Below are 27,259 nucleotides of genomic sequence, written 5' to 3' on the forward strand. Positions count from 1 at the left end.
CTTGAACAGGGCCAGCTGTGGGTCATCATCATCCGCACTGTCAGGCTCGCGCAGCTGAGAAGAGGGCCCTGGCTGGGGGCTCTCCCCCTCGTCTGAGTCATCCGAGACATCCGAGCCGGCTGCCGGACCCACAGGCTGGCCCTGAATCACAACAGTACCATCACAAAAGGCGATAAGAATGACAACTGAAAGATGGAAAGTGGGGAGGAGACAGAACAGTAGCATTTCTGTTTTACCACCAGCAGTTAAGCAGCATCTTGATAGGGCTAGATTATGGCCATGGCCTATTAGCTACCAAGACATTCCAGGGCTGAATAGACAAGCATATTTTAGTCTCTAAATCATTTTTATAGGTTATAGGTTAGAAAAGTCTTTGCCTTTCTGCAATCCTGAATCCTGAACTATTCCCAGATTATGACACCTCTAGATTAGGTGAACAGAAAGTGCAAGTATGACTACCTCTATTAAAGCTGAAGTTTTAGGAGTTTGCTGGATTCCAACATTGAGGTGTGTGTTAACACAATACCAAAGAGTAAAGACTTCAGCAATAATCCTAGAGAAGCAATTGTTGCTGCCCATCAATCTGGAAAGGCTTATCAGGCCATTTCCAAACAATTTAAAGTCAATCGTACTACACTGAGGAAGATTATTCACAAATGGAAAACATTCAAGACAGTTGCCAATCTTCCCAGGAGTGGACATCCCAACAAATTCACCCCAAGGTCAGACCATGCAATGCTCAGAGAAACTGCAAACAATCCAAGAGTTACATCTCAGACTCTACAGGCCTCAGCATGTTAAATGTTAACGGCCATCTGTCCGACAGCTAAAGCTTGGCCAACATTGGGTCGTTCAACAGGACGATAAACAAATGCCCACAAACCTCAATGAACAGAAGCAATGTTGTAAAGAAGAGCGGGCTAAAATTCCTCCACGATGTGAGGGACTAATAATCATACTGAAAATGATTACTTCCAGTTATTGCTGCTAAAGGTGGTTCTGCAAGCTATTGAATCATAAGGCGACTTAGTTTTTCCCACATGGCTTCTCCATTTTGGCTTTCTTTTTGTAAAATAGATGACATGGTGTAATATGTCATGTGTTGTTGCTCATCTGAGGTTGTATTTACCTACTTTTAACAACTGCTAAAGACCAGGTGATTTTTACTATGTCCCGATATGTAATACCATAGAACTCACAGAGGGTGTACTTTTTCACACGACTGTATATGCTTAGAACCAATAGGCAGTATCACTGTTAGGTAGAGAAGTGCATTTTTCTAGAGGGAGATCGTGAAAGGGATCTTGTAAGCAAAACAGGATATATATAATGGTGGAAAGTCAGCACCTTTGTTAGATCCTACCATAGAACAGTCATACAGGCAGTTGTATTCGAAGGACTACACTGAGTTGTCGATATATGCATAGAGTATTCTGTATCAGTGACTATGCTATCCTGTGACCACAGTTCCAACCAGTACACATCACCTTTCCCTACCCTCTCCACCCATGCACCAACCAAGGAAGATGGAAACAGAAAATGAGAGGCAAAGGGCAAATTGGATATGCTAATATTCCCATTTAATAACCCAACACAGTAGAATTACAGTGGCTTTATGTTGGCCAGTCTTCCAGGAGTCACTGGACAGGCAGAGTACAGTTCATTGTTGGCCAGGCCCTCGTAGAGAACAATGGGATCAGTAGTGTCCGTTACTTTTATTACTACCATTAGCATTGGTGGGATTGGTGGTGTGAAATGGGACAACTCGCTGCCAGCACCTCGCCGTGGGACAGAGATAAAAGTCTCCAAGCTCAGCATGGTGTGGGTGTCTCTGTGTCTGTGGAACAATGATGCTTGCTGAGCCCGCCATTTGTGGAGTGTGCTGGAACGCGAGGCAAGAAAGCCTTCGGAGAAGGATTGCAGGCGGGCTATGCAGAGTCACTGTTCTGGACTGGATGCTTCAGAGGGAAGACGCTTTGCAGCAAAGACTGTTGGGAGCGAGTTGCCCTGTCACCCTCCCTGCTTGCCCCTCTCCCTGCCTGGGAGCCATCAGGGTCCAACGCAGGACACCGAAGGAGAGCTGCCTCTCCCCAAGCCTGGGCATGATTGGCAGCTCACCAGCTTGGGTGCGGATAAAAGTCCCCAAACTCGGAATGGTGTGTGTCTGTTCATGTAACAACGACTCCCACTTAGCCCGCCTTTCACGGGGTGTGTGTGTGCCTGGAAAGCAAGGCGAAGGAAGCCTTCGGAGAAGGAGTGCAGGCAGGTGGGAACTTTCGCCTCCCTTAAGCCAGGCCAGCTTTGGAAACCAGAGCGGAAGGCCCATGCTCGCAGTGAGTTGTCCCAGCGGCGTGTTGTCCGGGGCGAGTTGTCATAGACCCTTGGTGTTAGTGGTGGCTTTATCAGCTTTTCCTTAAAAACTGGACATACAAGTCAGTTGATCCTAAAAGAAAAGGCCTGATCCAGCCCCTCCCCCTTGAGTTGCAATGCTTGGGGTCTAGTGGAGGGAGCGGAGCATCTTGCTCCAGCCCTCAAGTGCCTCCCACATTTAATAGTTGCAGTCAGAAACCCTGGTACCCAGCAGGGGAGGAAAGGAGAGGCAAATGGCCTGCAGATCCCACAGCTGAATAACACTGCAGTGCAATCAGGAAATGCCAGAGCACATAGGGAACCTTCTGTTCTTAGCTGCAAAACCACAGCTGTCAGAAAGACTGATGGGCACCAGGAATGGGGTCTCCCACACACAGGAACAGGTAGTTAACCCAACACAGTGGGTGAGACAAAGAAGCAACAGTAACCTCACCCCTTCGCCCCACAGCAGTACAGAGAGAGCAGTGAAGGAGGTACAAGGATCTGGTGAGACAGTGGCTGCTGAAGACCCAGGCTGGCAGGGGGCAGTAGGGTGGTGGGGGGAGAGAAAGATGGAAGGGGGCCTCTACCAATTCCTGACTCCTGTGCCCCCTTGATGGCTGATGAAAGCAGTGTTGGCAGCGTCCCTTAGAAGAACTAGAAGGGAGATGAGGGGAGGGGGAGCAAATTTGTGCCTGGAGCTGGTCAGTTCTATTTGAGGCAGCGCTCAAAGTAGGTGGAACCAATGTAGCCGCCCCGCATTGAGCGCTGGACGTTCTGCTCAAACAGGCGTCTGTTGTTCTGGAGGACTTCAGCAGCCTCTTTGTTCAAGGGGTCTTCAGGGTTTGGCTCCTAGAGAGGGAAGAGAACACCATTAAATGCCAGGGTTTTGTGGCAGTTTAAGGATGAGGACCTTGGATCCTTGGATGAGGACAAGGAGTCCATTTTAATCAGGCTGTAAGAATAAGTGACAGCATCTTACTCCTTAGATTCTTTATCCCCTAAAAAGTCAGTTTTCACCCACTATAATTTTGCCCTGTATTTGCCAACTAGCATAAACACTACTCTGAAAGGAGGGACCCTTCCCAAGTTATTGGGCTGTAAAAGTTAGGTCAGGAAGAATTGTACATTGAGACTTGCAAGACTGATGTCAGCCTCACCCGGTAGATCAGACAGGCAGTAATGACACCAACTTGTTTTTATTTCATTCACTTTCCTTCTAACATAGAACACTAGATTCCTCAGGAGCACACTGTGCTTTGCTTTCTGTATCATTTCTCCCCCAATCTTACATTCATTCTTCCTGCTCAGACTGAGAAGGAAGATAGTGCTCCAGCCTTAATGCCATGGCTTTCCACATATACTTACCAAGAAGAGATACTGCAGGCCATAAATTATAGAGTTTATTGTTAGTACAGGCTTCCAGTCCTCTCTGTGGGCCAGAAAAATAATGAAAAAAATGAGCTCGGGTTCAGGAAAGTTTACCCAACTAAAAAATAACTAATCATGTTTTAGATTCACATTGTTAAAGAAAAAGCTTTATGAAGATTGATCCAAACTGAAATATGTTTAATATCCCAAATCCTTAAAAAAATGAAGTCAACAGTTCTTAGAATCAGACCTTTGAAATACCGTGTTTCCCTGAAAATAGGACCTACCACAAAAATAAGCCCTAGCCCGATTTTCACGCCTGTGCCAAATATAAGTCCTACCCTGAAAGTAAGCCCTACTTAAGGGCCTTTGCAGCCGGCCACCTGCCCATTCTGTCTGCTTGCTACCGAGATGAGAGGGGGCTGCGGCCATGAAGCGAGGCGGGGGGGTTGAGGACAAAGCGAGGCGGGGGTGTGGAGGTGCCCCACACGCCCAGCACGGACTGACAGGGCCCCACAACCAGGCTATCAATGTGCCGACAACTGCCTGGCCTCACAGCGGCGGCTCCAGCAGCCCCATGCAGGATTGCCGGCCTGCTTCTTCTCCTTACTCGCCGCCGTAACGAAGCAGGAGGCTGAGCAATGTACCCATGCCGTGACCACTAAGTGAGGTGGGGGGTGGGTAGAGGACGAAGCCCCAACAGTATCCTTGGCCACCTGGCCTTCAGAGCCAATGCTGGCAGAGTGAGGCAGCGGCGGTGGCCGGAGCAGCCCCTTTCCTGTCTCCCCTCGCTTCCCCAAAGAATCCCTTCACTAATCTGCTTTCCAGCTCGTTCTCCGCCACCGCGTGCAGGGCAACAAAAGAAGCCTGTGAGACTACTGGTAAAAAAAAAAAAGTTCAATCAGACCTTCCAACTTTGCAAGATCTTTTTTGTTTTGCGAGAAGTTGGAAGGTTGGATTGATCTTTTTTTTTTAGTCCCACAAACTTTTTTTGTTGCCCTGCATGTGGAGAATGGAGCTAGAAAGGTGGTTAGTGAAGGAATGTGGTTGCCCTGGGGTGGGGGTTAGGATTTGGCATTGTGGATGCCCTGGGGTGGGGTGGGGGTTAGCATCTTTACCCCCACCCCACCCCCAGGGCATCCACAGGTGACGGGATGTGGGTTGCCTGTCTGTGGGGGCCCTGAGGTAGCCCCCCAGCTGCCTTGCCTCAACTTGTGGCGGTGGCATCGGTACGATGCGTGCTCTCCTGCCCCGTTGTGGCAGCGAGCAACCAGATGGTGGGATGGAGTGGGCAGGCTCTTTACTAGGGCTTATTTTGGGGGGGTAGGACATATATTAGGCGCACAGGTAAAAATCATAATAGGGCTTATTTTCTGGTTGGGTCTTATTTTCGGGGAAACACAGTAATTAAATTGTGGTAAACTGTAGAATTTACAGTAAAGTTTTATGTCTTTGCCTTAAGATGGTAAGAAACTGTGCCACCAATTTTCAGCAATGGTCAAAGGAGACTCTGGGGGCTAAAGAGAAAGAGTTCATAGGCAAAGGTTTGCCTGCTCCTTATTTCCTATGATCTGTAAATCATGCTTTATTCAGTAAATGTAGTTGAGCAGTCATTGAATACACATTTATACAAGCATTTTGCTCACTTCAAAAAGAAAATATTTCATAAGTTGATACTTTAAGAACAATGTTTGTTCTTAAAACTTGCTCTGATCCTGCAAGGAAGAAGATAATAGGAATGAAAAGAGAATATACAGATAGTCCTCGACTTACAGTTCATTTAGTGACCGTTCAAAGTTACAACAGCACTGAAAATAGTGACTTATGACCTTTTTTCACACTTACGACTGTTGCAGCATCCCCCTGGTCACGATTAAAATTCAGATGCTTGGCAAGTGGTTCATATTTATGACAGTTGCAGTGTCCTGGGGTCACATGATCCCCTCTTGCAATCTTCTGACTAGCGAAGTAAATGGGGAATCCAGATTCACTTAACAACGATTACAACTTAACAAATGCAATGATTCACTTAACTGTGTCAAGAAAAGTCATAAAATGGGGTAAATTCACTTAACAAATGTTTCAGTTAGCAAAATAAATTTTGGGGTCAATTGTGGTCGCAACTCGAGGACTACCTGTATTAGAACAACAGAACATGCTTTGTACCTGAGGATATTTAGGCAAACATTGCCTTCTAAATCTATGTTTGGGTGATATACCATAGTCTCACATTTGACTTTTGGGGGGTCATGCGGGTAACCTTGCCCCACCTGCAAATAAAACACAAAACAGAAAGACACACTGTTAGTTTTTTCATGTTTATTATGGTCCATTCAATATTCCACCCAAAAATATGGGGCCATCCACATAGCGATCTAAGGCTTTCCCATTCTTCACTAATTTCCTGCCAGTAGATTTTGGGTCTTGCCATATCTCAATGGTTGTTACTGTTGTTCAGTCACTAAGTCATGTCCAACTCTTCGGAACCCCATGGACCATAGCACACCAGCCCCCCCCCCCCCCCCCCGTCCTCCACTGCCTCTTGGAGTTTGCCCAAATTCATGTTCATCTCAATGGTACAAAAGATAAATTATATTTTGAAGTATACAATGCCCCAAACTAGAATGGGGAAACAGGCGAGGAGTTCTGTCTTCTCCATCAATGTGTACAATGTAACGCGTCCAGATAATTGATGTCCACTATTCAATCTTGGGAAGATTTCAAAATGCGAAATATTTGTTTGTATTGATGTTTCAATTACTTTGTTTTCTTTAAGAACTTGATTGTAGAGCAGTATGAAAACAGTTGCTACAACTGAGTTGCTGAGATCATGAGCTCCAAGTCCTTATGAGTACAAACACTGACAAGGATCCAAATGATAACCGTAGTGTAAAATAATGAACCATGCATACTACTCTGAAAATTTGGAAGGATGCAATAAAAATGAAATGTTTTAAAGACAGTAGCTTTTTTGCATCACGCCTTAGTGCTAAAGGCAGGAATCTTAAATACAGGTAGTCCTCAAGTTATGAGTGTAATGGAGCTTGCATATTCCACTCGTAACTCAAAAACTCGTGGGAGTGAATCTCGTACCTCGAACAAGAAAACTCCCTGCTCGTTAAAACACATGTGGCTTGTTAAGTGCACATGAAGCATCTCAGGGTGGGGAAGGTCTTGGGGGGGGGCTAGTGATGGAACAGGCCCCCAAGGCCTCCCCGACCCACTAAGATACCTCATGCTTCCCCCTCCCTTCTTGCCGTGCCAGACTCACTTACCTTGAAAAGATCTGTCTCCTTTCTGCCGCAGTTCTTGCTTTTGAGGGACAGGAGAGTTGATGGAAGCCCCTGGGTGCCGTAATATTGCACGAGTTCAGGCACCAATCCTCTTTCACAGAGAATGGGTGCCTGAACTCACACTGTTTGCGATGCCTGCCTCCTGCTTCCCTCCAACTCTGGAGCCATGCGGCCACCGCCCCTGGAACAGAGATCAGGGGAGGCTTCTGTATGCCTCCGGAGGTTGGATCCAGGCATCAGAGGACTGCTCTAAGCTGCTGCTGCCTGGAACAGAGCTTCCGGAGGTTGGATCCAGGCCTCAGAGGGGTCCTCCAAGCCGTTTGTGCCCGGAACGGAGATCGGGGGGGGGCGCTTCTGCATGCCCCCAGAGGTTGGATCCAGGCCTCAGAGGACTTCTCCAAGCTGCTGTCGCTCAGAACAGAGCCTCTGGACCTCTCCTGACCTCTGTTCCGGGTGGCAGCAGCTTGGAGGACCCCTCCGAGGCCTGGATCCAATGTCCTCCATTCCGGGCGGCTTGGAGGAGGCCTCTGAGGCCACTTTCTCCCCCAGCGCAGTGAGCTCTGGTGGGCTGGACGCAGGTGCAAGGGGCCTGGCCTTCTCCCTCAGTTGAAGGCTTCAGGCCTGCCCTCAGGCAGAAAGGAGTTGGGGGCAGGAGCAGGAGACAGGCACCTTTCGCATAGACAATGAAAGTTTCTGAGGTCCGTGATTTGGCGCAACTTCAAACACTCGTGTGAGCTCACGGACTCCAGAAACTTCCATTGTCCATGTGAAAAGCATTTCAAAGCTGACTCTCCTCTCCCTCAAAGGGAAAGAAACTACGGCAAAGAGGACTTTTACAAGGTGAGTCCGGCACGGCAGGAAGGGAGGGGGAAGCAGTTGTGAGTAGTAATGGGGGGAAATAGGGTGAATGTTGCAGCGCCACTGAAGTCGCTCGTAAGAACGACTGCCGTGGGGCTGCAATATTCGTAATTTTGAGACTTGCTTGTAAACACTAGGGGGAGCTGATCGCGTAACTTTGAACAAGCATTCAAGTGAACGCTTGTAACTCGGGGATTACCTGTACTTTCAATGAATTGAAAGTACTGGGTAGTTTTGAAAACTTTCCAAGACCCTTCTCATAAGAATCCTTCCCTCTAATTACTTTATTTAAAACTTTTTTAATACTTCATTTTTGTCTCTTCTCAGGAAGGAGAGACCTCTCCATGAAATTCTCAGCAGAAACTTGAATATTAGACCTTTTCCTTTCTCTTCTGACAAACAGCCCCGCCCCAAATATCCTAATTTCTACTGATAGTAAAGAACTGCCAAAGACAGAAATGGCAGACTTTGCCACAGCATGAGGTTTTTCTGCTTTCTTAATCTCCAGTTAAAGAGACAGATTTTCTAAAAACCTACACACTGCATTTTTTCTGCATTAGCATTATTTTAACCCAACTGTCTTGAGCAGGGGGTCTTCAAACTTGGCCCTTTTATGACTTGTGGACTTCAACTCCCAGAATTCCTCAGCCAGTGTGCCTGGCTGAGGAATTCTGGGAGTTGAAGTCCACAAGTCATAAAAGGGCCAAGTTTTGAAGACCCCTGGTCTTGGAGGTTTTCATAAATCACTTTTTCCCTTACACAGTGTATGCATATTTTACCCTAAGCATTTTTATTACAAAGATTGGCAAAAGTTCCAAACAATTTTGGGCTGTCCTGTGCTTTGAGCAACCTGCGTATTCAGACATGTATTAATATTCATTACAACTGGATTTTCTTTACATGAAATCTGAGGCTATTGGGATGTCAATACATATCTATGAAGTACTGTATATACTGAGGATAGACTAACCTGTATGCAACCAAATCATTAGAAGGCTATGGGATAACTAGCAAGCCAGCCAGCCTATATATTTCAGCCATGCAATATATCAAGGAAGCAATTTCTTCAGGTATTTTTTAAGAAAAACATTATAATAATACAATCGGATTTCTAATCTCATAATTTGTGCAGAAAGTTGTGAAATCATACAGCATGGTTGTCACCGAGATGCATCTGCACCTCAGGCCATTTTGGGGACATGTCACTTGAAGCGCAATATTTTAATTGTAGCAAACCACTATCAAATAATCCACAAGCCTTAAGTGTTACATGTAGCTGTATAATATTTATTCCAAACACAGAATGTCCATTTCTTTGATATCTAGTTAACTTACAATTAATTTTAAAACACAGTTCATTTCAAATTTCTGAAAATCCATACATAGAAGCCGTTCCAATGAGCCGCAGACAGTAACCATTAACAGTTGCTTTCTTCCGTAATAGTTCAGTACTATTTCTTATTATTACTCTTTTCAACATTTATATCATTAACACCCTCTAATAGGCAAAATATCTAGGACAAATGTTGTTGACTCCTCCCCATCTTTAATCATACTTCCAAGCATACTTGGGACTCTGCAAAATTTGCTCAGTGAGTAATCAATCTACTGCTTGGAGTCCCAAAAACCTAAGAGACTTTTCCTAGTTCAGGAGTAAAACCCAACTCAGCTCTAGGTAGAAAACAGTGAAGCACCCAAACACATTTGATTTTTGCAACCTACAGTTCCCAACCTTTGCCCTGAATTGGTCTTATATTAACTCTTATGTTGACACTATTCATCCATATGTTGCTACCCAAATTACACAGGGAAGGCTGAAATACACTGAATGGTATTATCCATATCAAGTTACTGTGTGCACCAAGAAAAGCCAGATATATAGTATTGCCCCATTAGATGTCTTAGAGAACAGAGACAGATTGCTTACCTTAAAACTGAACACAAACTTCCCGCCTTTATAGAATCCCTGTAAGGCAAGCATTGTACAGTTTAAGCAAGTATGGCTCCAAACAGAAGGAAACAACTCTCAGAAATATCAGTTGTGGGAAAATGGGAGGTGGGCAGCATTAAAGTTACAACAAAGTAATTCACTTTCCAATCCATCAACACAAACCATCAACTTCCCCACATTTGTCATTTCCACATACATCTACTTCACACTCCCAAATTCTGGAAATACAGTCAGCTACCCAACCTAGAATAGGCTTAAAAGATACAGAAAATGGGAAATTCTTAGCTGCTGGGTGCATCTGTGCAAGCAGATGTAAAAATGGTAGTAGACAGACAGGACATCATGCTCAGAAGAGGAGAGAGTCTTTCCTAATGTTCTGACAAACAAAAAACCCTGGGTATTTGGATCAGGCAAAGCTAGAAAGTTTTCATTGGGAGCCTTGAATGGGATTGTGCTTCAATATTCTGGACTGGAGAGCAATTTGGGAGGGTTTCCTCCCAAGGAAAGCAGTCACAGAGATCCATCTTCTGTACCTTTTGGACTGAGAAGTCCTCCAGACAATTATTCATGTTTGAATATTTCATGTGGATGTACAAAATGTGCTCAACATGACTTTGCTCTTGAAGACTACTCCATTTTGGACATGCCACGGGGTGCCCATGTAACACCTCAGCTCTGTGAGCTGCACTGGACACCAATGGGCTTCCAGATGTTATTCAGGTATATAGGGCCTACCTATCTGAGGAATAACCCTATAGTGTCTGCAGTTGTTTGAGCTGAAAAAGTTGGCATGCTTTAAGCCACATTGATTAAACAATGTCATCTGATGGGAACCCGGAAGGCCACCTTCTGTGTTGTAGCACATACCCTCTGGCACAGCATCATCCCAGAGATTCATATTCCTCTTACCCTGGCCTCATTCAAATGAGCCCAGAGCCCTGGTTGCGCAATGGAAGATGTCTGGGGGCACAGTGGCGGCATGGGACAATTTGGTGCAGGCAGCTCACCATTGCCGAGTTGCCTCTGCCAACTCACCGCTGCCAACTCGCTCCAGGGACAACATGCTGTAGATGGATGGAGGGAGAGCTGGGCAGGAGAGTGGGTGGGCAGAGTGCCGGGCAGTGGCAGCTGACGGGGGCTTCCCATTTTCACTGCCACCAAGCTCCAGGCTGAAGAGGGCAGGGATGGCGGTGGTGGCAGGGCAGGTGGCAGCGGCAATGGATGGGGTGGGCGGTGGGGGCTTCCCATTTTCACACCACCACCACCACTGCTGCTGCCATGCCCCAAGCTGAAGAGGCTAGGGATGGTGGCAGCAGGCAGGGTGGGTAGCCCCATTTTCACACAACCTTGCTGTCGCAGCAAGCTCTGGGCCAAAAAGGCTGGGGATAGCAGTGGCAGCAGTGTGTGAAAATGGGATGTCCCCAGCCATTGCCACCTCCCTGCCCACCACCACCGCCGTCCCTGGCCTCTTCGGCCCACAGCTTGGTGGCAGTGGGTGTGAAAATGGAAAGCTCCCAGACGCTGCCACCATTGTGTGTTCTGCCCACCCGCTCTCTGCCTGACACTTTCCCTCCAGCTGCCCACTGTGAGTTGTCCTGTGGTGACTTGGCGGCAGTGAGCTGGCTGTGCTGAGTTGTCCTACACCCATGAAATGGTTAGAATGCAGTTTTGCAGGCTAACTCTGCCCACAGTCTGGAGTTTGATCCTGATGGGGCGGGAGGTTGACTCAGTCTTCCATCCTTTCAAGGGCAGTAAAATGAGGGTCCAGATTGTTAGGGGCAATATGGTGACACTGTAAACTGCTGACTGTGTGCTGTAAAGCACTATGGAGTGGTATATAAGTCTAAGTGCTATTCCTATTGCTATTGCTATTGCTATCCCTTAAAGCCAGACTCTGCCCCAAGGCCTTGGGTTAGGTTGAGTGGCAGGTCCCTTATGGGTATGCGATATGGTTGAGAAGGTGCTGGTTTTATTTTCTCAGGGTATTTACTAGTTTTGTTCTATTGTTGTTAATTTGTTTTTAATACTGTACTCTTCCCAGAGTCATCATTGAGTCAGGCAACTTTACAAACGTGATAAATATTTCAAGTTTCTAAATTTTACATATGCAGCATGATCAGTAAAAGGAAAACAATGAACTGGTGACTCATCAGTTCAATCTGAATGTACACAAGCCACTGCAAGGCAACTTTCCTCCTATAATATTTAAATAACATGAATCACAATTTGCAGACCTTTTTGGCTCTTGCCTTAAATAAACAAAATAGCAAAAGCCACTTTATAATGAACATATGCCAACAGGTTTATGATTCATGTCACCAAGTGGCAACTGCAAACAGTCTGCTGAGCTTGATTAACCTACTATAAGTTCCTAGATAATATAGGAACTAAATTAGATGTCAGATTCAGTGTTTTATAATTCTAATGGTCAAAAACTCACTTAACTCTCAAGTGGTAAGATGAAAGCTGCTCCCCCAAACATAGTGAATGCAGCAGAAAAACTAAATTTAAATTACATATGAATTAAATTTAGTTGATAATGATCACTCTCCAGTGTTGTATTTAATGGTGTCCATTTCTGCCACATTTAAAATTACAACATGGTAACCATTTTTGGAGATCTCAAGGTCTACAGCTAAGACTTTCAGAAGATAAATATAACCTGGTAAATTAGGTTTTGCATCTCTATTTAATGGTCCAAAGAGACCTATGCTGATTGACACTCTTCTTTTTCCCCTAACATCTCACACCTTTGAACCATGACAAGGTAGAATTAAGATACCAATTCACAGACGAATTAATTAAAAATAGAATACGTTAAGGTTCTCCTTACCCTCTTCTAATGCCAACCATCTCCCCATATTAGAATAAGTTACTTTGCAAAGACATTTTTGCCTACCTTCAGAGCTAACTTATGTAAAAAATGGACCACATTGCATTCAAAAAGTGAATTTTAAGCAATAATGATGGACTTAAAGCACAAAAGTAAAAATATCAGACATACTCTATACTGATATGTTAATATCACAGGAGACATTGGCCTAGTGAATCACCCCACTCATGAAGTTTCTCCAAAGTAACCAGTTATGGATATCATGCTACTTAAGACCATGCTTCTGAACAGGTGACACATTCATGTGGTGTGGCCATAGCCATTTAAATAAAAAAAGCCACACTGACTTCTGAACAAGTAAATTCAAAATTCAAACACAGTAAATAGATGATTTGGGGAAATAGATGATTTGGGAGTGGGAGGCACAGTTTTACAGTGGTTCTCCTCCTATCTCCGGGGACGTTCGCAGTCGGTGTTGGCAGGAGGGCAGAGGTCGACCGCGAGGTCTCTCATTTGTGGAGTTCCTCAGGGGTCGGTCCTCTCGCCTCTCCTGTTCAACATCTACATGAAACCGCTGGGTGAGATCATTCGTGGCTTTGGAGTTGGGTATCATCAGTACGCTGATGATACCCAACTTTTCCTTTCGACCCCAAACCACCCCAGTGATGCCCTCAACGTGATGTCCCGGTGCCTGGAGGCGGTTCGGGTCTGGATGGGGAGGAACAGACTCCAGCTCAACCCCGACAAGACTGAGTGGCTCTGCATACCTTCATCCCGGGTTTATTCGGATGTCCCACCTTTGGCTATGGGGGGTGAACTATTACCCCCCGTAGATAGGGCTCGCAACTTGGGAGTCCTCCTAGATTCACGGCTCACCCTGGAAGACCATATAGGAGCTGTGACTAGGGGGGCCTTCGCCCAGGTTCGCCTGGTGCGCCAGTTGCGGCCCTATCTTAGCCGGGATGATTTGTGCACGGTCACTCATGCGCTCGTGTCCTCTCGTCTAGACTACTGCAACGCTCTCTACATGGGGCTGCCCTTGAGGACCACCCGGAGGCTCCAACTGGTACAGAATGCAGCCGCGAGAGTTGTGTTGGGAGTCTCCCGATACTCCCACGTTACACCGTTGCTCCGTGAGCTGCATTGGTTGCCAGTTGTCTTCCGGGTGAGATTCAAGGTACTGGTAACAGTGTTTAAAGCCCTTCATGGCATGGGGCCGGAGTACCTTAGGGAACATCTGCTGCCGGCATCAAGCTCCCTGCGCCCTGTGCGTTCCCACAGAGAGGGCCTCCTCAGGGTGCCACCGATCAGAGAATGTCGATTGGTGGTCCCCAGGGGGAGATCCTTCTCTGTGGGCGCTCCGGAGCTGTGGAATCAGCTACCGGTAGAGCTCCGGATGGCGCCCGATCTTCGCTCCTTTCGTCGCGATCTCAAGACGTTTCTGTTTGTTCAAGCCGGCCTAGCCTGATGGGGATTGGTGGGGTTTTTAGTCTTGTGTTTTAATTTTAACTTGGTGTTTTAGAACTTGATTCCAACTGTTTTAATATGGGCAATTATTTAATCTTGTTTTAACGTTTGTATTTAGTATTTTATTCTGCCCTGTGAACCGCCCTGAGTCCTCAGGGAGAAGGGCGGTATATAAATATTATTAAATTAAATTAAATTAAATCTTTTACTATAATTATCCTAAAAACAAAATATAAGAAAAGCTGAGCAGACAGGTTTAGTATTTATGGTGCAGTGACAAGCTAAGAAGGATACATATAAGAAGTAAATAAGAAATATGGCAGGATGCAATGAACAACATCGAGGGAATATCCCAGGACATTGATCCCTTCAATGTACTACAGGTAGTTCTCGATATATAACAGTTCATTTAGTAACCAAAGTTACAGCACTGAAAAAAGTGACTTATGGGGACTGAGGTCACAGCAGGCAAGCGGGTCCTGGAATATCTCTTCGGATCGCAGCTTGTTTTCCCGATACTGTGCGGCTCTACATAGCCATCGCCAGCTGGGGATCAGCAGGCAAAGAAGAGAGGACGCTCCGCAATTGCAGGGAACTTGCAAAATCCCTGCTTAGCAGTGAGAAATCCTCCCGTGGTGCCGGTATTGAGAGAAGGCACCTGAAGAATGGCTGCCCTGGAGCTGTGACTTAGCAATTTAGAAGGAAGCTACTGACGTCCTAGGCCGAGTTAAGAGTGAATATTAAAAGAGAATGAGAATCCCCCCTTTCGTTTGATGATCGTTTGAGAGGTGAGCAGCGTGAAGTATTATCCAGCCTTAATTGATTATAGCGGCAGACAACAATAGAGGCTTTTAACAATAGCCGCCTTAGAGAGACTCACAGGCTGATTTGAGGATTCCAGTTACTTCCTTGGTGTTTTTCTTCCGTGGATAGACTCTTTCTTTAAATTTTGATAAGTGTTTTTATTTTTTCTCCTTTTGAAATATCTGGGATCTGGATGGTGATTTGTTAATTCGTTAATGCATAACAGCCTGGAGACCCGCTTTTCTATTCGATCTGGCATCGGATTTTTCTTTCTGCTCCTTTCTTGGAGGTTTATTTAGTTGGATTGTAACATCGTAATATTTGTCAGCAGAGAAGAGGAACTGAACTGAACTGAATTGGACTGCCACGCCTGCTTGAAGAATAAGGAATTTAAATATACTGAACTAGGTTACATCTTCCCCCCCCTTTTTTGAATATTGGCTTATCCATATTATTACTTATTCCCTTTTTTGCCATTGATAGGGCCTATTTACTATATTCTCTATATTTTTCCTTTTTATATCTTATATAATAACAACATATTTAACCCCTACTTTAATAAACTTTGCTGTTGTTAGCTGCGAAGTCGTGTCCGACCCATCGCGACCCTATGGACAACGTTCCTCCAGGCCTTCCTGTTCTCTACCATCTTCTGGAGTCCATTTAAGCTCACGCCTACTGCTTCAGTGACTCCATCCAGCCACCTCATTCTCTGTCGTCCCCTTCTTCTATTGCCCTCAATCTTTCCCAGCATTAGGCTCTTCTCCAGTGAGTCCTTCCTTCTCATTAGGTGGCCAAAGTATTTGAGTTTTAGCTTCAGGATCTGGCCTTCTAAAGAGCAGTCAGGGTTGATCTCCTCTAGGACTGACCGGTTTGATCGCCTTGCAGTCCAAGGGACTCGCAGGAGTCTTCTCCACCACCATAGTTCAAAGGCCTCAATTCTTTGGCGCTCAGCCTTTTTTATGGTCCAACTTTCACTGCCATACATTGCAACTAGGAAGACCATAGCCTTGACTATACGCACTTTTGTTGACAGGATGATGTCTCTGCTTTTTAGTGTGCTGTCTAGATTTGCCATGGCTTTCCTCCCCAGGAGCAAGCGTCTTTTAATTTCGTGGCTACAGTCCCCATCTGCAGTGATCTTGGAGCCCAGGAAAATAAAATCTGTCACTACCTCCATTTCTTCCCCATCTATTTGCCAGGAATTGAGAGGGCCGGATGCCATGATCTTGGTTTTCTTAATGTTAAGTTTCAACCCAACTTTTGCACTCTCCTTCTTCACCCGCAACAAGAGGCTCTTTAGTTCCTCTTCACTTTCTGCCATTAGAGTGGTATCATCTGCATATCTTAGGTTGTTGATATTTCTTCCGGCAATCTTAATTCCAACTTTTGATTCATCTAGCCCTGCCTTTCTCATGATGTGCTCTGCATATAAGTTAAATAGGCAGGGCGACAGTATACAGCCTTGCCGGACTCCTTTCCCAATTTTGAACCAATCAGTGGTTCCGTGTCCAGTTCTCACTGTTGCTTCTTGGCCCACATATAGGTTTCTCAAGAGAGAAATAAGATGGTCTGGTACTCCCATCTCTTTAAGAACTTGCCACAGTTTGTTATGATCCACACAATCAAAGGCTTTAGCATAGTCAATGAAGCAGAAGTAGATGTTTTTCTGGAACTCCCTAGCTTTCTCCATGATCCAGCGTATGTTGGCAATTTGATCTCTAGTTCCTCTGCCTCTTCGAAATCCTGCCTGTACTTCTGGTAGTTCTCAATCCACATACTGCTGAAGTCTAGCTTGTAGGATTTTAAGCATGACTTTACTAGCATGAGAAATGAGTGCAATGGTGCGATAGTTTGAACATTATTTGGCACTGCCTTTCTTTGGAATTGGAATGTAAACTGATCTTTTCCAATCCTGTGGCCACTGTTGAGTTTTCCAAATTTGCTGGCAAATTGAGTGTAGCACTTTTACTGCATCGTCTTTTAAGATTTTGAATAGCTCAGCTGGAATACTGTCATCTCCAGTAGCTTTGTTGTTGCTCACCTTTTCTAAGGCCCACTTCACTTCACATTTTAGGATGTCTGGCTCAAGGTCAGTGACCACCTCATTGTGATTATCAGGGACATTAAGCTCATTCTTGTATAGTTCCTCTGTGTAATTTTGCCACCTCTTCTTAATCTCTTCTGCCTCTGTTAGGTCCCTGCCATTTTGGTCCTTTATCATGCCCATTTTTGCATTAAACGTTCCCTTCATCTCTCCAATTTTCTTAAAAAGATCTCTGGTCCTCCCTATTCTATTGTTTTCTTCTATTTCTTTGCACTGTTCATTTAAGAAGGCATTCTTATCTCTTCTAGCTATTCTCTGGAATTCTGCATTCAATTGGGCGTATCTTTCTTTTTCTCCCTTGCCTTTCACTTCCCTCCTTTCCTCAGCTATTTGCAAAGCTTCCTCAGACAGCCATTTTGCTTTCTTGCATTTCTTTTTCTTTGGGATGGTTTTGGTTGCTACCTGTTGTACAATGTTGCGAACCTCTGTCCATAGTTCTTCAGGCACTCTGTCTATCAGATCTAATTCCTTAAATCTATTTGTCACCTCTACTGTATATTCAACAGGGATATGATTTAATTCATACCTGAGTGGCCTCGTGCTTTTCCCTACTTTCTTCAGTTTAAGCCTAAACTTTGCAATGAGAATCTCATGGTCTGAGCCACAGTCAGCTCCTGGTCGTTTTTACTGACTGTATAGAGCTTCTCCATCTTTGGCTGCAGAGCATACAGTCAATCTGATTTCTGTGTTAACCGTCTGGTGATGTCCATGTGTAGAGCCGTCTCTTGGGTTGTTGGAAAAGAGTGTTTGCTATGACCATCGTATTCTCTTGACAAAATTCTATCAGCCTGTGCCCTGCTTCATTTTGCACTCCAAGGCCAAACCTGCCTGTTATTCCGGTTATCTTTTGGCTTCCTACTTTAGCATTCCAATCCCCCATGATAAGAACATCATTTTTCGATGTTAGTTCTATAAGGTGCTGTAGGGCTTCATAGAACCGGTCAATTTCATCCTCTTCAGCACTCGTGGTTGGGGCATAGACTTGGACTACTGTGATATTGAATGGTTTGCCTTGGATTCGAACTGAGATCATTCTGCCATTTTGAGGATTCGTACTCTTTTATTGACTATGAAGGCTACTCCATTTCTTCTGAGGGATTGTTGCCCACAGTAGTATACTTGATGGTCATCTGAATTAAATTCACCCATTCCTGTCCATTTTAGTTCACTGATACCTAAGATGTCGATGTTCAGTCTTGTCATCTCTTGTTTGACCACGTCCAGCTTTCCTTGATTCATCGATCTTACATTCCAGGTTCCTATGGAGAAAAAATCTTTACAGCATCGGACTTTCCTTTCACCACCAGACATATCCACAGCTGAGCGTCCTTTCGGCTTTGGCCCAGTCGCTTCATTCTTTCTGGCGCTACTAGTACTAGCCCTCTGCTCTTCCCCAGTAGCATATTGGACGCCTTCCGACCTGAGGGGCTCATCTTCCAGCGTCATATTGTTTTGCCTTTTGGTACTGTCCATAGGGTTTTCATGGCAAAGATACTGGAGTGGGTTGCCATTTCCTTCTCCAGTGGATCACGTTTTGTCAGAACACTCTGCTATGACCTTTCCGTCTTGGGTGGCCCTGCACGGCATAGCTCATAGCTTCATTGAATTACACAAGCCCCTTCGCCACGACAAGGCAGTAATCCATGAAGGGGATTAATAAACTTAGATTTGATTATTTATTTTTATAAAGGAAATAATTCTTCCATAAATTTATAAATTAAGTGATTAAAAATAATTAATTTACTAATATATTAATCAGTTTTTGATTGGTATTATGGTTGAGATTTAGTATTGAATTGTGTGTATGGATAATTAATTGATTAATTGGCATAATTTGATAAGTTTTGATATAACTGTTTACAGGAATATTTATAAGTGAATATTGGTTAAATATTAGGGGTTTAAAAAGAAATTGGGTGATTAGGATAATATTGAGAGTACGAGGTGCTTGGGGAGGAGTCTTGGAGATTGGGTAAGTGTAGGCTATTTTGGAAGAGCACCAAATAATAACGGAAATGGCAACCATAACAACTTTTGCCAAGAAGACGACCATAGTGCCTGTGCCCACACAATCCCCGTCAATTACACCCGACAGCTCGCAAATTTCCGGATGAGACAGTGACAGGGAATAAAGACGCTTTATCTATACAGGGAGTTCAGGATATGTTCAAGTCACTTGAAGACTTAATGTTGAAAAATCAGGAAACTACAGCTATAGGATTTGAAGAGTTAAAGCGGGAAATGAAGGCTTAGATGGGTAACCAGATGGAAGGTTTAAAGGGAGAAATAAGGAGTATACATACGAAGCTCCAGGAAATGCAGACAATGGTAGTGAGTCAAGAGGAACGGATCCAGGTGGTGGAAACGAGAATGGATAAGACAGATGTAAAAGTGGAAAGTATGGAACACCGGCTGGTGATAGCTAACAAACGCCTGGAGGATGAAATAATTGCCCTTGGATAAATCTGCCTTCTTCCTATGTTTACAAAACATTGAAGAGGACCGAGGAGCAGTTGGAAACTATTGTGACAGAGATTTTGGCTGGAGTGCTTGAGGTGAACCCACAAGAGATGTTGAGGGATATAGATGACGTATTTCGGGTTTACACTAGTTATGCACATCGAAACAAACTCCCGAGAGAGATACATGTCCGACTGAATAAAACATCAGTGCGGGAGCAGGTCCTAAGGAAAGCAAGAGAGAAGACTATATCCTTTAAAGGAAGATCGGTAATTATTCTTAAGCAGCTACCAAGAAGAGTAAGAGATCAGAGGAAAAAATATGATTTCCTAACAAGTCAGTTTAGGAAATTTGACATTCGCTACCGATGGCTGATTCCAGAAGGATTGGCTTTTATATGGCAGGACAAGAGATATCGTATTGATAACTTACAGGATGCCCATGGTTTTTTTGAATCTCAGTTCAATCAGGAGAGTGAGGAGGAGTTAGAAGGCAAAAGCCAGGAAGAAGTCCAATTGGATTTCAAGGGGAGAAGTGGAGGATTAAAAGAAAAGAAGACTATAGATAAGGAAGATGCTGGGGAATTGGGAGGCTCGGGCCCTCAAATGGAGACACGGTTAGCGAAAAAAATAAAGAATACAGTGAAGCAGTGACATTCAGGAAGAGGTTTGCCTTTTTCTGTCAATATTAACGGTCTTAATGCTCCTATTAAGAGGAAAAAAACTTGGTCCAAACTTTGTAAATTAAAATATGATATAATTTGTATCCAGGAAGTCCATATCATTAAAAGTCAACAGAATGTACTAGCGTGCCCAAAATTGGGGGAAGTTTTTGTGTCCCTGGCAGAACAAAAGAAAAGGGGAGTAGTGATTTACGTCCGGCGAAATATTGAGGCCCACTGGGTGTATTCAGATACAGAAGGTAGAGTAGTGATGGTAGAACTTCGATTGGCTCAGAAGAAGATCTTATTGGTGAATGTGTATGCACCAAATTGTAATCAGCAAAATAATAAAATAAATAATAATAATCAGTGTGCCTTTTTTCAAGGTTTATATAAAGTAATAGCAGGGTTAGAATACAAGCATATATGCATTGTAGGAGACTTCAATGCAATAGTAGATGTTGATAAAGACTATACCCCGGGGCAACATTTACTTAAAGGGGTAAAAAGAACATTGCCTAAGGTGTGGGATCAAGTGAGGGAGGAGTTAGGTATATGTGATATATGGCGAGATTTTCACAGGGAAGAGAGGCAATATACTTATTTCTCCCCCAGGCATCAAACATGGACTCGAATAGATATGATATGGGCATCCCATGAATTGAAAGAGATGGTTAGGGAAATAGAGATTACAACTAATGACTGGGCAGATCACAGCCCGTTAGTTTTGGTTTGGAAAGGAGAAAAGAAGAGGTATAGATGGACAATGAGAGCAGCTCTTTTAAAAGAAGAACAATTCAAAAACTTGTTGAACCAGGAAATGGGATACTTTTTTGAGGAGAATAGAAGGGAAGATACACCAATTCAAATTATATGGGACACTGCGAAAGCAGTGATTCGAGGGATAGCAATTAAGTATTCGGCACATAAGTGGAAGAAAGAGAGGGTTAAGAGATTGGAGTTGATGGGAATGTTGACAGAGGCCGAGGAGGCTCTTCAGAAAGACCCATCCTCAGTAATAGCGAGGGAGAGAAAAGATATTACGCGACACGAGATTTCCCTCCTGGATCAACGTGAATTAGCATAGAAAATTCAAAGGAATAAACAATTTTTTTTGAACATGCCAACAAGGCTGGAAAATGGTTGTCCTATAGGCTTAGGAAGCGAGCTATTGTGAGAAAAATAGAATGGTTACAGGATGGGATGGGAAATATGGTGGGATCAAATGAACAAAAGAAAAAGGTGATTCAAGAATTCTTTACTGCATTGTATAAGAAAGACCCAATTTTAGAAAAAAGGATTGGAAGTTACTTAGAAAGGGTGGACTTACAGGAGGTTCCTGAGAATGTAAAACAAATTTTGAATTCAGAAATCTCAGAAGGGGAAATAAAGGAGGCAATTAAGAAACAATCGAATGGGAAAACCCCGGGAACGGATGGACTCCCGGCGGAATTATATAAAGAGATGTTGGAAACGTTTAGTGGCCATTTAAAAGATTTATTTAATGAGGTTTTGAGTGAAGGGAAAATACCCCAGTCATGGACAGAGGCTTATATATCTTTGATCCCAAAGGAAGATTCAGATTGTACCTTGGTTAAAAATTATAGACCCATTTCGCTATTGAATGCAGATTATAAAAATTTTTCCTCAATTCTGGCGGGCAGGCTTAAAGTATTCTTAAGAGAATTTATACATTCAGATCATAATGGGTTTCTTCCAAATCGGCAAATAAGAGATAATTTTAGAATAGTGATGAATACGTTGGAATACTATGAGATGCACCCTAGTAAACAGTTGGCAATGATGTTTCTTGACGCTCAGAAAGCATTCGACATGGTTAGTTGGGAATTTTTAATATGTCAGATGATTAAAATTTGGACCAAATTTTGTAAGAGCTATACAAACAATTTACACTACGCAATCTGCCCGAGTATTATTCAATGGTGAAATGACTGGGAAAATTGATATACAAAAAGGTACGAGACAGGGATGCCCCCTTTCACCTCTGCTGTTTATTCTGACTTTAGAACCACTATTGATTATAATTAGGCAAAATAATAATATTAAAGGATTAAAAATAAATGATCAGCAATATAAGCTTCAAGCTTTCGCTGATGACTTAGTTTTTATTTTGGAAGACCCATTGGAATCAGGCCCTAAATTACTGGAGGAAATTAGTGCCTTTGGAGAAGTAGCAGGTTTAAAGATTAATCGAGATAAAACTAAATTTTTGGTAAAGAATATCGGAACTGAATCCAAGGTACAATTACAAGAGGTGATGGGGATCCAAATAGTTAAATAAGTTAAATATTTAGGTATTTGGTTATCTTCAAGGTGTCCATCTATAAAGGAGTTAAATTATCAAAAATTGATGACCGAGATGGAGAAGAAATTAGACAGCTGGAAAAACATTCAACTCTCAATCCTAGGACGAATCGCAGTGATTAAGACTCATATTTTGCCAAAGTGGTTATACCTATTCCAAACTGCTCCTGCAAAACTAGGCAAGAAATTTTTTTAAAAACTAGAAAAGATAGTTGGTAAATTCATATGGAATAATCGAAAGCCGCATATTAAAAGGAGAACGCTGCAGGAGCACAAAACAAGGGGAGGACTGGGGCTCCCACATTGGGAGCTGTATTACCATGCCTCTACCTTGGCTTGGATTAGGGACTGGGTTGTGTTATCTAGAAGGAGGGTGTTAACTATTGAAGGATATAACTTAACGCAGGGATGGCATGCCTATCTTTGGCCAAGGAAGGATAGTCAATATAAAGTTTTCTCTAATCATTATATTAGGGATGTATTGATAAACTCATGGCGTATGGTGAGAGGGTGGATCTATACAAAGATACTTGGCTGGTTTACTCCTTTGGAAGCTGTAACTTATTCGACGTTACACAATCCAGACAGAAATTATAGGTATAAAGATCTCATAGATCTGAGAGGCAATCTTAAATCCAGGGAGGAGTTACATTCTGGGGGTATAGAGTTGGATTGGTGGTCGTATTCTCAAATGAGCTCAAGGTTTAATAGGGATAAGCAGGAGTTTGGAATCGATATAATCCCACAAGAATTAGACAAGATTTTATGGGGAAGTGATGTTAAATTTTTATCTAAGACCTATAATCTCCTTTTGTTTTATGGGATGGAAGGGGGAACAATAAATGATGTAATGATTGCCTGGGGGAGAAATATTGATCGCACTATAGAATTAGAGGAGTGGGAACAAATTTGGAAGAAAAATATAAAATTAACGTTAGCAACGGCATTTAAAGAAAATATGTACAAAATGTTGTATAGATGGTACTTAGCTCCCGCACGAATTTCAAAAATGTTTCCCAATGCAAATGACAAATGTTGGAAATGTGATTCTGCCAGGGGCACTTTCTATCATCAATGGCGGACTTGTCCAAAGGTTAGGCGTTACTGGACCAATATAAAAAAATGGTTATTTCAAATAACAGGATATGATTTTCAATTGGACCCAGCTATTTTCCTCTTGGGGATGAAGCCACAAGAAGTACCAAAAAATGGTATCTATTAATACATATTACAACAGCGGCGCGTATGACTTATGCGCAATATTGGAAGACGAAGGAAATCCCAACGGACTATCAAGTAATAGAGAAAGTATTACTAGGCGCAGAGTCAGATCGAATGACATATATTCTCAAAGGGAAAAGTGAATCACTTTTTAATAAAAGTTGGGATTCCTGGTATTCATGGTTACAAAATAGAATATTTAACTTCAACGGGGGAAATACCAGATGATTGTGTATTATTATTTGAGGTATAGAATCTGGAGATATATACAATTATAGATTTCTAATATTTGGTAATTAAAGGTTACTTAGCCTGGGATGTACGAGAAAAAGAAAATTAGGGATAGTATTACACTCCCCGGTCTTGTTTAATGTTGTTTTTGTTTTTTGGTGTATAGGGTGTTTTGGTGTTTTTCTATTTGACGCACTTTTCAGTACTTTGTAATAATGTTCTTGTTGTTTTTATTTAAAACTTGTTTAATAAAGTATATTTTTTAAAAAAGTGACTTATGACCATTTTCACACTTATGACCGTTGCAACATCCCCCTGGGTCACATGATCAAAATTCAGATGCTTGGTAAGTGGTTCATATTTATGACGGTTGCAGTGTCCTGGGGTCACATGGGGAATCCAGATTCACTTAACAACCATGTTATTAACTTAAGAAATGCAATGATTCACTTAACTGTGGCAAGAAAAGTCGTAAAATGGGGCAAATTCACTTAACAAATGTTTCACTTAGCAACATAAATTTTGGTCTCAATTGTGGTGGTAACTTGAGGACTACCTGTACTCTCTACAATTTCAACTACAAGAGCCCTAATGATTAAAGCTATTTTCAATAAGTATTATTACCCAAACCAAGTTCTATCAATCATCCCTTATACAGAGAAAACCACAAAAGGGGAGGTGGGAAAAACTCAGCCAGCACTGGGCACAGCCTAACGCACTGATTATGGGGCTCAGAGATTCAAACAGCACAGTATGCAGTGCCATGTTAAACATTTCCTTCCTATGCCTACATCACTCACCTCATCAGGGCAGATAAGTAGCTTGAAGTTGAGAAGATTGTCCTGGTCTGAAAAGTCTATTTCACATGTTTTTGGCAAATTAAGTTCGTTTATATCTGGCAGGAAAAGAAGAAATTGTCAGTTTAGAGAAGGCAGCTTGTTACAGGTTTGTGACCAAATCAATAGAAAAGCCTCTATTTCAAAACCAAAATATATAATTGCTCTTTATTTTGATCATTAGCTCAACACTGATACATTTCTTTGAAAAGTTTTAGAAAAGGGAAAAAACCCTAAGTCAACAGTTTCTTGACTACAAGACAGGAAACTAAACTGGCAAATTTGATCCAATCTCATGATGTTCTAATCTTCCTAAAATGGCTCCAGGATAGCTTGTTGGAAATTTTGGTTCACTGTATATCCTACAAAAATGAAACAAAATATGTGCAGGTGCACAAGAACTGACAACTATTAAGGGACAATCAAATTACTGTAATATAATGAAAATGCAAGTTATAGGCATGGATTATTCTGAATGAGGAGTTATTTTAAACAGGATATTTGAAATTACAAAAAACTGCATGTGTCCAAGATTAATAGAAAACACTTCATAGCCTAGTAGTCTAACTCCAATAGTTTATAATAAAGCATAGCCAAAACTTTGTTTAGGAAGGACAAGAAAAAAAATCAGCAATATACAGTTTGAGGTTTTCATGTACCCACAAGTTACTTTAACCTATTATAGTGTTTATAACTTCATCCTATGAAGAAAATCAGACTACCATAGCTTTGTGAGTTTGAAAAGCCAGACTCCTAATATCCAAGAATTCTGGAAGTAAAAGAAATTAGGACCTGCCTAGTTCAATGATTTGACATGAACTCATCAAGCAGCCACTAGCAGGAAGGGCTTTTCCAGTCACACTTACCAAAGCTTGGCTGCTATGATCATCACTAAATATATTGAGAAAAATCGAAGCACTAAGGCACCACACGAAAATGAAAAAAACCACCCGTGATGGTCATCAACGGGAGCAACTGAGAAAGCAAGCCCTCGGTGGGCGAAGTCTTAATCCTGTTGTCGACAGGAGGTACCTACAATAATGCTAGCTGATCCTTGCGGCACGGAAGAAAAAACAGGAGCACCACTGCCCTCAACGGCCTGGCTTTGTTTCTTTCTCCTAGAAATAAATGCAGGTACCCATCTGTCTCTCGACCTTCCCTCTAACCTTTCTGGATGCGGAGCTGCGCGGCAGACGCTTTCTTGCTGGAGCCTTTGGTACCGCCAGCCGATTCCTCCTCCTTCTTCTGCTGTTTCAGCGAGAATAGCTTGATCATATTGGCTGGCTCCTGGTGGCTTCCTAACTGTTCTTTGGCCCTTCCGGCCCCGACCTCGACCTCTCCCAGTGGTTACCGCAGCCAGGCCCAACACAATACTGCCCGGCTCTTAAGAAAAGAGGGAGCCGGGGGGGGCAGCGACTCCCGCGGCCTGGCCCCGCTTGGCCGGCCGACAGAGACGGGACGAGGAGGGCGAGGAGGCCGAGCAAGGGAAAGGACCAAGCAACCGGGGGAGTCCCACCTCAGAGAGCCGCCGCTTCTCCTATTGCTTGCTCCGTGTGTAAGTCTGAATGCAGCACACAGCCTCCTTCGGCCCTTCCCGGAAGAACGTCGACAACTTCCGCCATACAAGCTCCGCCTACTTGCCAACTCCCTCTTGGTTACTTTCGGTGGAGACAAGTGAAGCTTATTGAAGTTCTCGGCCTTTCCAGTGCAGGGCTCGGTCCTCCTTGACGAGTCAAAGGAGCTGTAGGGGCTTTCCGATTCGGCTTTGTTTTCGGTTCCGGCTGACGAATCTGTGGCAGGAATTTCTGGCTCTCAAGTTAGAATTCTGGGACTCCAAGACTTACAGGCGTCATGGCGCTTTTCTAAGATGTCAGGTTCCCAATTGAATATGGCAATATGCAGGGCAAGCAATGTGGAGAAAAAAAAATCTTAGTTTCATTTCAGTGTAGTTGTTTAAAATCTCGTCTCAGTAAATGTCCTATGAATTCTGGAAGAGGAGTAAAGATACTTCTCTGAGCCCCCTTTCGCACAGGGCGTTTTCCCCCGCATAGAAAAGGCGTCCACGTGCATAACTGAAATAAGGGTTTCCGGGAAACCTCTTGCTTTGTCTCTTTACATTCAATGTGCTCACGCCGCAGTTACCAGAAAATGTTTCTGTTTCAACTGGATAAACATTTGGATCTGGCAGACGCAGCGGAAATAAGTTTCCACAGAAATCCGTGTACAGGTTTCGTTTTTCTGCAAATCAGCTTCCCAATTTAACAAAACAATGTTATCACGGTGTGAGATTTAAAAACCCAAAATTTGATACAACTCAAAGACAAGTCTGGTTAACAAAAACAAAGATTTATTGAAAAGAAATTGAAAATAATAAAGAAAATAATAAAGAAAGAAAGCGTTTGCAAACGCGGCCTCTTAGACCTTTCCCAAGTTGGATTGGGTTCAAAGAGCGCGCCCAGCAAGTTTCAAAGCAAGCATTTATACTTTCTTTT

The 27,259-nt window shown here is 43.3% G+C and overlaps 1 protein-coding gene across 1 annotated transcript; it reads right to left on the bottom strand.

Moving 5' to 3' along the window:
- Positions 1 to 1,572: 1,572 nt before the first annotated feature.
- LOC308676586 (NEDD8-conjugating enzyme Ubc12-like) lies at positions 1,573 to 26,337 on the bottom strand. Its single transcript, XM_081342465.1, has 6 exons — positions 25,934 to 26,337; positions 24,732 to 24,826; positions 9,799 to 9,837; positions 5,887 to 5,990; positions 3,718 to 3,781; positions 1,573 to 3,201 (listed from the first exon to the last, which is right to left on the bottom strand). Exons 1-6 carry the CDS (start codon positions 26,040 to 26,042, stop codon positions 3,061 to 3,063), a joined length of 552 nt encoding a protein of 183 aa, XP_081198591.1. The 5' UTR covers positions 26,043 to 26,337; the 3' UTR covers positions 1,573 to 3,060.
- Between the last annotated feature and the right edge of the window lie 922 nt (positions 26,338 to 27,259).

Source organism: Vipera berus, assembly GCF_964194415.1.
Source record: "Vipera berus genome assembly, chromosome: W".
In the NCBI taxonomy this organism is placed as follows: domain Eukaryota; kingdom Metazoa; phylum Chordata; class Lepidosauria; order Squamata; family Viperidae; genus Vipera; species Vipera berus.

Excerpts from the sequence above, each read along its gene's own strand:
- LOC308676586 (XM_081342465.1), bottom strand. The coding sequence starts at position 26,042 with ATGATCAAGCTATTCTCGCTGAAACAGCAGAAGAAGGAGGAGGAATCG. Across the intron at positions 24,827-25,933 it reads GCAGCTCCGCATCCAGAAAG|ATATAAACGAACTTAATTTG; the intron begins GTTAGAGGGAAG and ends TTTTCCTGCCAG. Across the intron at positions 9,838-24,731 it reads TACTTATCTGCCCTGATGAG|GGATTCTATAAAGGCGGGAA; the intron begins GTGAGTGATGTA and ends CTTGCCTTACAG.